The 11,342-nt window shown below is 30.3% G+C and overlaps 1 protein-coding gene across 1 annotated transcript in view; it reads right to left on the reverse strand.

Annotated features, from left to right (window-relative positions):
* LOC145291403 (centrin-3-like) overlaps positions 1-11,261 on the reverse strand; it is a 35,331-nt gene extending 24,070 nt beyond the window's left edge. The window contains exon 1 of the mRNA XM_080137211.1: positions 11,113-11,261. Within this exon, the coding sequence (XP_079993337.1) occupies positions 11,113-11,129 (17 nt within the window). The 5' untranslated portion in view covers positions 11,130-11,261. The remainder of the gene's footprint in view (positions 1-11,112) is intronic.
* Between the last annotated feature and the right edge of the window lie 81 nt (positions 11,262-11,342).

Raw genomic sequence — 11,342 nt, forward strand, 5'->3', positions numbered from 1 at the left:
TAGAAATCTTTTTTAAAGAAAACCGATTTAAAAAACAAATATTACATATTTTGCTATTAAACCTGTTATTATTTTAAAATTTGGTCTTTGCTCCTTTTATTGAAAAAAATTAGGGGTTGAATTACATTTTTCAAGTAGTTATAAGCTTCGAAAGATAGTAAGTCTAATTATTCAAGTTTTTAATGGCGATTTCTGACACTGCTATTGATACACTGATTTTTCATAAAGTTTTAATGTGCAGTGAATGATAAATTCAAACACTACAATTATTACAGTTTATAGATCATCTTCTAAGCTATATTGTGAAAAAAAAAAAAGTTCAATTTTCGTTAAGTAAAACAAAAGTTATGATAAATTTACTGGTGTTCAAAATCGTAAGGAGGTGAGCGACATTTTTTATGACTGGTTTCCAAAGCAACCACGTCGCCTCAGTGACTACTGCTGCTACCAATTTACCACTCTCAGGAAAAGAGAAGTAACAAGTGAAACAGAGAGAATGAAAGGGAGATAATTGGGGTGATTTTATTGAAAGCAGACGAGTGCCGTACATTGTTATTACATATGTGTATGTTTTGTTTATGGGGGCAAAAAAATAAGACTGAAATAAAACAAAGAACAAGTGAATTTACTGGATGTCTGCAAAAATCATGGATTAAAACAGAAAAATGCGAGCATGCAAAGTAATATGGTTAGCTTAAACATAGAAAAGAATTTTTTTTTTAATTCAATTTATAACATTATATAATCAATTCTTAATGCTGCAATATTTTAAGTTATAAATTTATTATATTTTTTACTAGAATATCTTGTCTTTTGTTTTCCAATTTTAACAACTAGTTGTTTACTTTTCCTTGTTTAAGCGTACCATATTACTTTTCATGCTCGCATTTTTCTATTGTAATAATATTAAGATTTACTGCAAAAATTTAAGTGTGAAAGACTAAATTTAAGTGTGAGCAACCTACAGATGGGATAAAAAGTCACACTAGGATATTTAAAATGAACATTTCTTTAAGAGTCACAAGCAGTATAAAGGGAGATTAAATACAGGGTTATTTACCCTTTACTTTTAATGTTAAATACATATATTATTCTGCAAACGCTCGCCAGTATGTGTTTCTATCAGCGCAGATTGATTGAATAACATGGCGTCACAAATCACGATAGTTCAGCGCACCCATCATTCCTGTGCTTGCTCTGAACGGTGGAGTTTCTCTCCTGTTATCCAGTCCCGATAACAGCAGTTCATAATACCAAGGTGCTTATGTGTCAACTCGATGGTAATAGATGGGACCTGCCATTCTATTTTGGTTTGATATTCTTCATTGGTTTGCAGAAGAGAGAACATATTATGAAGTTCTACCTTAAATTGGGGGCCAACGTCCAACTTTAAATTGACGCTGTTGATCCACTTACACTGTTTGATTACTTGCCCCGCATGAAATCGAAGACTTACTCAAAAAAGTGTGCGGTTTGAGTCAAATTCATTACCGGAATCTGCACCTCAGAAAGCACAAGAGTCAGGAACAGAGCTCGCCCACTGAGCACGAACCAAGATATAATCGACTTGATTGGCCATGTAATCATCATTTAAGTGCTGACTGATAAGATGACAATGCAGGTGTTGGTTACTGCAGAACAAACTGCGCTTACAGCAACCTGTGGAGACTTCCATAAACTTTACTGGATGGTGAAGCAGACTAACGGAGGAGAAACGAGTGTCAGTGATACACTTCGTTCGCATAATGGCGCTATCATTACAAACCTGAGTGAATGATTAGATTGCTGAAAAGAGCACTTTGATGAACTGCTTAATAACCTTACCCTTGTGGCAAGTGTAGAGGTGAGGAATATGACTGCAGCACCTCACTCCTATGTTGAATGAAGTGTGAGATATCTTGTGTTGCCTCTAATATAAAAAATCTCCTAATGAGAATGGGATACCAGCAGAAATCTACAAAGCAATGCCTGAGGTGCTTGCCTCATGGGTTTTACAAGTTTTTGAGGTAATTTGGTGCACTGACGGCTCACTCATAACTGTAGCCCCATATGTCACAATACAGGCTGATTGAAATTAAAACTAAAAACAATCAACACATTGACCATTTAGGTGAGGGGGTCTCCAGATCCAGCCTGTCAAAGTCTTTAATCCGACCCGCAAAGTTCTTATAGAAAACTTAAAAATATTCAGGAAAAAAAAATGAAAAAATATGAAAACAGTGTGGTGGTTTTTCTTTTTGTTCAGAAAATGATTAAAACAATGAGGTTTTTGGAGAATCAGTTTTATTAAAAAGCAAAGCTATAGAGAAAAACAGCATAAAACATGTCCACGTCTTTTTTTTTTTTTTTTTTTTTTTTTAAAAATATTTTAGCCTGTGTAGCTCTAAAAAGTCAATAATATGCTTCCCTGCCATTCAAAAACTTTGGAGACTCCTTTAAAAAAATAAAAATGGTGCATAATTTTAAGACTTACGTTTTTTGAATGTAGATAAATAATTGATAAATTTCAAGATAATTTATCAGAACCTATTTTAATTTCTAAACATGTTTTCAACACTAAAATGCATGTTTATACTTTTGGTTTAAAAATTAAAACAATAAATAATTAACAATAAGAGTGATCTTGCTTGAATGATCTTCAATTGCACAAACAAAGTTTTTGTTTTTGGAACTTCATATTATATATTTTTGCAAACGCATTGCATTTATTGAATTTTAAAGTTTTTTTTATATATTTTTTGTATAACAAAAAATGGTTAACAAAAGTGCAGAATTTTACTGTTCTAGAAGATATGATACAGTGAAAAAAGTCTCCACATTTTCTTTTCATTTTGGAAAATCTGATTTTATTGAAAAATGGATAAAATTTGTTAATTGAAATAATTCGTTCTCAACAAAAAATTCAGTATTTTGCATCAAATATTTTGAGAATAAATATATTTTGAAAGGAAAAAGAAACAAACAGAATTGAAATTTCCAACCAATCCCAACAATACATTCAGAACAAATAATAAAATCATCTCTTTTGCTGACTCAAACAGATTTTAGAAAACCCCCAAAGCAACGACCGATTGAAAAAGATGAATTAAAGATTTCCTTTCAACTGACATTATAACGGATTTTACCCAATTTATTGTGAAATGTTGTCCATCTTGTTTTGAATTTCCAAAACATGAAGATTATATTCTAATTTATCTTTGACCTTGAAACGCATTTTCCATCTATAAAAAGAATGCATTAATATTAGCCGTAATCTTTATGCTGAGCTGGAAAGCCTATACCATTACCACAATGGTTTATATACGGAAATAATGTTAAACTTACAAAATTTAGCATGTAAGAAAATTTTCCAATCTACATCAAAAACGTAGTGGAAGAAGAGCTGTACTCGATTTTAAATGATTTACAAAAAAGACATTATAAACTGAAAGGCCGTCTTTCATTTTCTGCAGATCTAATATGTTACACTTTATTACTGCACAATATATCAAGGCAAACTTATAAATCATTTCTGGAGAAATTTCTATTACCAGCTTTTTTCTTTATTAGAAAAATTCAAAGAGGTGGTGTGGGATCAATTACAGCAGTAAAATCACTCTTGGAAAAAAAGTCATCTTTCTAAGGACTGTGTTTTATTAGTCAATTAGTCAGAGCTCTATGGACAAATTTATCTTTAGTTGACCTTTGGCAACTTAATATTTTCATTTATTAGCCAAATAGAAAAGTTACTAGCCAAACCCACATGATTTTTAGAATATGACATGTTCATTCTGTGGCGAGTATGTGCATCACTGCATCATTTCTAAATATTCAACAAATTTTATGTTGATACTTGAAGGTATAAACATTCTAATTTCTTCCGATGTTTTTTTTAAACAGCCTTCGTTAAAAAAAAAAAAGAAAAAATATATTGTTCTATTAAACTGTTATTGTTTAAATAATTTAACTTTGTTCGTTTTATTAAAAAAAAAATTTGAAAAAATATTTTTTACTCAGTAGTAAGCTTTGGAAGATAGTCGGTGAAAGAAATATAATCCCCAAAAGATAAGCATTTCATTATTTCTAGTCGCCATTTTGAAAAAAAATCACTCGCAAATGCGACTGTTTCACTCACAATGTAGAGCCCTGTTAATAGATGAAAAGTACTTTCAAAGAGGAACATAATTTCATGGTGGGGAATATGTTGGTACAAATAAAAATGACGAGTTTTATAAAGCAATAACTGTATTCATGATTCATCGTTATCATCAGCAGCCCTACTGTTTTAACAGCGTTGACGATCACAGCTCTGCAATGTAAAGCCATGGTAATTTCAGGAAGACAAGTAAAGACGGTAGTTTCCCGTTCTTTTACATCTTGATTCAGGGGTGCATCTCCCCTAGTGAGTTAAACGTTAAATTACACAAGGCTCCAAAGCTAACATTCAAAGCATTGTATTGTTGTGATGATAATCAAAATGTTAATTTAACTGTGGCCATTTTTCATGGGACAATTATTGCAGCTTGTGAAAGGTATTTTCCTGATCGAACTAACATGCCAAACTTCCTTAAATTGATATCATGCTAGTGGACAATAGGGCAGGTCGATTTCAGAACCCCGGTGAGGCAATAGGGCAGGTCGATTTGCAACTTTTTTCAGAAAATCAACATGGCACTGATGATGATAGTTGGGATTTGATGTGATAAGAACATATACCAAAAATTAGATTCCCATCTTGAACAGAAAAATTGAGCATTTAATTTTAAAAATCGTGTACAAAAATGCTGAAAAATCCTTCATTTTCATAGCATTTTTCACAACACTGACTTTGAAATTTCACTATTTTTATAAAATATTCAATTAAAATTGATATATTTATATGAAATACATTGAAAGAAAATAAATACAGGAATTATAATTTTAATTATGAATAATAACTAGCAAAATATCTAAACTTTTACTGCATTGATTAAACAAAAATTGTAAAAAAAGCTAATTAGCAACTAAGTCTTTTAAATTTCACAATTCAAAAAGATATGTGGAGATGTATTACACAATATAACAACTTGATACAAGTTACAGAACCAATGTATTTCAATTTTTTATTAGAGGCAATAATATAAACTTATAATAGAACTAAATTGTTCTGTATAATTTCTTTTTGAGCAAAATAAAGGTCTAATTTGCTGGCACGATGACTTTGTAATAATGTGTCTATGTCTTGCTTCCTGCCCATATACAACTTTTGGAGAAAAATCAATCAAATTTGACCAGTGTGTGGCTGCAAAATTGATAGCAGTAATCTTTTTCATTTTTTTTTTTTTTTTAGTTGTTCACTATCTCTGGAAAAAACAACACAAAAAAAAAAAAAAAACAAACAATTATTTGAAAACACTTATTTTTTTTTATATTTTTGCGATGTAATATGAATAAAACTATTGTTTGGGTAAATTAAGAAAACTGGATAAATATTTATTTACCTAATGGACAAAATCGTTTGAATGCCCTCTTCTCTCACATCCAATTTATCTGAGTTTATCATCGATATTATATTTTCCGGAAGTAGTGCAAAAGCACTATATTTTGAACAGTTTAAAACAGTAATTTGGATTTCAGTTAATTGTTTTGTTCTCTGAATCATATTAAAATATACTGTTGTTGGTTAAAAAAAAAATATTGTTGGTTTGGATCTCAACTGCCTCACCGGGGTTCCAAAATCGACCTGCCCTAGTGAGGTAATGGTGATGATAGTTGGGGTTTGACATAGAAAAGACCTACACAAAATATTTTTCTCAAAATCGTCATCTTTGCTTGAGGAAATGACTTTAAAAGTTGAAAAATTGAAGTGATTAAAAGTTTTTCGGCGAATTGTTAAGAACGTCCTGTCATCCAAACAATTCGTACTATTAAGAAAATGGAATCATTATTTAGAATATATTTTAAACTACATTTTTAAATAAAATGAGTGAGGATAATGAATTAATAAAATAAATATTAAGTGTAAAGGCAAAATTATATTTTTTAAATAATAACGACTGAAGTTCGCTTTTTCATTTCAGGAACATTTTTTGGGTGGAAACATTTTAGATTTCACTGTTGCAAATCACGCTCGTTATTGATATTGAAAATTAACGTTTGTTTATTATTTAATTTGAAAACATTACGATTTAGGCTTAATTATTTCGAAAGGAAAAACAAAAAAGACATGTTTAAAATATATATTATTATATTTCAAGTGTCTGCAGTGAATTTAAACATATTTTTTTTATCTTTTTGAATTTGGTTTTCTACTAGGATGGTGCAAAAATAATGGCATTTTTTGGACGTTTAAACGAACGCCAAAAATATTATTTTTGCACCAACCTAATATTTCACATCAAATTCTATTTGAAATTTTTATTAAAATATGGTAATACTCCAGTTTTATATAAAAGCAAAAAAAAAAAAAAATAATCCATAGAATCTTATTCTACACATTCCTTATGAAACATAACCACGTAAATTTTCAAGTTTTTCTATTTAATAAAAAATACTTTGCAGAAAATTAGTGTCAAATTTTAATTTCTTTTATTTTTAAGGAGTAATTCTGTTTAAACAGTGTTTTACTTCTAAAATTATAGTCTTAAAATCGAATAACCTACAAAAGATGAATATGAGTAAATAAGGAAACTCCTTTAAAGGTTTTTCGTTATTTGTGCATCTATGTTATTGTGCTAAAATAATTTTATTTAGAAAGCCATTCTTAATATGGGAAAGAGGTTGCATTGTAACTATTCTGTGCTTTCACCTAAAAATTTAATAAACAGAAATTTCATAAAAATTAAATTTAACTGTAAAATACTATTAAAAATAGCATAGTAACATAGATGCACAAGCACAGGTTTTTCAAACTCTAAACATTTGTTTAAAATGGCACAACTACATCAAGGATGAATCTCTGTATGGATAAATTCATGTTATCGAATGAGGAGCTAAAATCTGTTTAAAATGTCTAAACTAAACACTACTATGCCTCTGATTTGGTTTGGTCCTCTCTCTCTTCAATACATCTAATTCAACTCTACAAAGTTTTCATTATTTCTTATAACCAGCACTTATTTTTTTACGTATGAAACTGGAAGATAGCCTCATACAGTTTCCTTCAGTTATAATTCATTTATTTATTTTACTTTTCAGATAAGAATGTCAGTAAAAGCATGACGTTCAGTTTTAACCCGTGGTTCACAAAATATGAAACAGTGCCCCCAACTTCACGACAAGCCATCCAGTTTAGTTATTTCCTCGAAAACAGTTATCCCCACTTAAAAAATAGTGAGATTTCTAAGTTAATTGCCAAGGAAATAATTAGTATTCGGCAAGCAGTCAATCCACAATTGCCCTTGTTAAGATAAAATTATATAGGACAGAAGGTCAATATATTTTGCTATAAGAGGGCCAAACAGATTGACAGGAAATCTCTTGCAGCAATCAAAGTGAAAAGAATGAAGGAACAGCTAGACAGACTGTTTGATATAGCTTCTTGTAGCTGTAAACTTTCTGTCTTGAGATGTGATGACTTTGCAGTAAAGTGCAAGACAGAAAATTGTCAAACAAGGCACATAATCTGCACTTGTCCTCCTAACAAGGAGGTAAAATTAATTCTATAGATTCACCTGCAATTATGTTCCTTTTTTATGGAAAATAAAATAATATATTGGTATTTATTATGTAATCTGGCTCTATTATTAAACATGCAAATTTTCCAATTTTCAGGTTCCACTAGAAGAACTGCCATTTACAGCAATTTTTAAATTAATTGATGGAACAACTAAAAAGCCTAACAACATTTACTGGTCCTTTGGGGAAACTTTGTATCAATAATTATCAAGATTTGCCTCAAGTAGAATTCTAAAAAATTATTGTCCCCCCCGATCATCATTATCTGACAGCAGAAGAAACAAATAATTTAAGTGTGAAGAACAGAGGCTACTTTTTGAGTATGCTGTTGACATTTCTTGTGGAGAAGTTAACTTAGAAAATTGGGCCCTGGAATCAAGGAAGATGGCTAACATAAGCCACAAGGTTAATGTGTTTATGGACCAGAGGTGTCTATCCTCAAACACTATGATAAATTAAACATTTTGGTCAAATTTATTATCCAAGTGTATGCAGTTAGTTGGTTTGAGATCCAAACCAACAATATTTTTTTTAACCAACAACAGTATATTTTAATATGATTCAGAGAACAAAACAATTAACTGAAATCCAAATTACTGTTTTAAACTGTTCAAAATATAGTGCTTTTGCACTACTTCCGGAAAATATAATATCGATGATAAACTCAGATAAATTGGATGTGAGAGAAGAGGGCATTCAAACGATTTTGTCCATTAGGTAAATAAATATTTATCCAGTTTTCTTAATTTACCCAAACAATAGTTTTATTCATATTACATCGCAAAAATATAAAAAAAATAAGTGTTTTCAAATAATTGTTTGTTTTTTTTGTGTTGTTTTTTCCAGAGATAGTGAACAACTAAAAAAAAAAAAAAATGAAAAAGATTACTGCTATCAATTTTGCAGCCACACACTGGTCAAATTTGATTGATTTTTCTCCAAAAGTTGTATATGGGCAGGAAGCAAGACATAGACACATTATTACAAAGTCATCGTGCCAGCAAATTAGACCTTTATTTTGCTCAAAAAGAAATTATACAGAACAATTTAGTTCTATTATAAGTTTATATTATTGCCTCTAATAAAAAATTGAAATACATTGGTTCTGTAACTTGTATCAAGTTGTTATATTGTGTAATACATCTCCACATATCTTTTTGAATTGTGAAATTTAAAAGACTTAGTTGCTAATTAGCTTTTTTTTACAATTTTTGTTTAATCAATGCAGTAAAAGTTTAGATATTTTGCTAGTTATTATTCATAATTAAAATTATAATTCATGTATTTATTTTTCTTTCAATGTATTTCATATAAATATATCAATTTTAATTGAATATTTTATAAAAATAGTAAAATTTCAAAGATAGTGTTGTGAAAAATGCTATGAAAATGAAGGATTTTTCAGCATTTTTGTACACGATTTTTAAAATTAAATGCTCAATTTTTCTGTTCAAGATGGGAATCTAATTTTTGGTATATGTTCTTATCACATCAAATCCCAACTATCATCATCAGTGCCATGTTGATTTTCTGAAAAAAGTTGCAAATCGACCTGCCCTAGTGGACAATAGCAAATTCAAGAAAAATGTTCACATTTTTTTGAACAATGCAGTCATTATAAATGATGGAAAAATTGATTTCTACAAAAAATTATCTGATTGCATTTAGACTTTAACACACATTTTAAATTTTCGTCTGATAAAGCAAACTTCCAAAGCTTTTGTTATAATCCTCTATCTGTATAAGAATCAAGTATGTCCTGTTACATCTAGGCAAGACAGGCTCGGCACACCCTATCCTGCCTTGACAGAGTTCAAACCCGGCTTCAAAACTTTGTAGTTGATGTCCTTTTTCTTTCCTGCAACCTCTTTCCCACAGAAGAGACATGAATCTGTCTCTGCTCTATTATTATTTTCATGGCAAGTGCCCATCTGAGCTCTAATCTATGGCTCTCCTTTGTCGGACTTCCACAAAAATTGGCGAAAAGAGAAAAAATCGGGTGCTTGTTAAGACAGAGTCGACAGATATTTTTTTTAAATATGTGGTTTTAACAAAAAACGATAGTACTTACTTGTCATGTTAAAAATAGTAATATATCCCAAAATTATGAAAATTCATCCAGTAGAAAATTACGAGAGTACCCAGCATAGTATAAACACCTTCAACCTCTCCATGTTTTCGAAATAAACACCGTCCAATCTCGAAAGCCGTTCTTTACATAGGAAGGTTGGGGGTGTTCATTTCCAAAAGCCGTTCTTAACATGAAGAGGTTGGACATGTTTATACTACGCTGGGTACTCTCGTAAAAAATATCAATTATTTATAGTTAAAAGTCATTTTTACGGAAAACTGGGGGAAATTATTTTTCCCTAGATGTGAACACCTAGAAGATTGCGAATACAAGGAATACTTATCTCCCTTTTCGTCACTTTAATAGCTGACGTACTGTTTTAAACCATACCGATAGACTTTTTTTGGTACATGCAGAGAGTGATCCGTGCTGAAATAATAACGTTATTATTTAAAAAGCCATTCTTAACATGGGAGGGGAGGGTGTTTTGTACCTATTCTGTACTTTAACCTTACAATTGAATAAAAAAAAAACAAAAAAACATCATAAAACTTTAATTAAACTTGGAAATACGATTTAAAAAAATAGCGCGGATCACTCTGCATTAACACTTTTTTTTTTTTTTTTTTTTTTTTTAAATTGAAAACACAATAGCAGTTGTCGTACTCGATGAACTTTCTGATATATTTTCATAAACTGTTTTCGGTATTTTTTACGACCGGCCCCAGGGTAATATAAACACCCCCAACCACTCTCATGTTAAGCAAAGCACGGCTTTCGGAATACCCCCCCCCCCAAAAAAAAAACTCCCCATATTAAGAACGGCTTACGAGGTTGGGGGGGTGTTTATTCCGAAAGCCATTCTTAACATGGGGAGGTTGGGGTGTTTATAATACGCTGGGACACGTCGTAAAAATTTACCCTGTTTTCTTTCTTTAAGTGAAAGAAGAAAAATATTTATGAAAATTTATGGTACTTACGGTGCTGTCTGTGCTGAAATAATAGCGTTATTATTTAGAAAACCATTCTTAACATGGGGGGAGTAGAGTGTTTTGTAACGATTCGACTCTGTACTTTCACCTAACAATTTAATTAAAAAATATAGTAAAACTTGAATTTAACTTGAAAATACTATTTTAAAAATAACATGGTAAGATAAGGGCATAAGCACCAACTTTACTTTTATTTAAAAAAAAAAAAAAGGAGGATTTTTAATTGTAAAAGAAATTAAACTTTGACTAAATTGCTTGTATTTTTAAAACTAAACAATGCCCCCTTTCTTCCGATATTTGTTATCAATTTGGAAGAAAACAAACAAACAAAAATACTTGATTCGAGCGTGAGATAATAAATAAATATATTAATAAATAAGAAAGATCATATTTAAGTAAAATAAAAAGACTAACCGGAGTGCTAAATTCATGTTTGTGGTTCAACTCAAGATTCTATGATTTTATTTTGTTGTAGTTTGTATTTTGTGTTAGCAACAAACTGGCGGTGAATTTCATGTTTGCAGTTTCGTATTCAGTGATTGGGAATAACTTTACACTCACATAATTGAAATAAATCATCGATTAAAATTTTATTACAGATTTTTCTTAAAAAAAAAATCACTATCTAACGAATCAATTATTTT

Source organism: Euprymna scolopes, chromosome 2, assembly GCF_053919585.1.
Source record: "Euprymna scolopes isolate OS-2025 chromosome 2, ASM5391958v1, whole genome shotgun sequence".
NCBI classification, from domain to species: Eukaryota; Metazoa; Mollusca; class Cephalopoda; order Sepiida; family Sepiolidae; genus Euprymna; species Euprymna scolopes.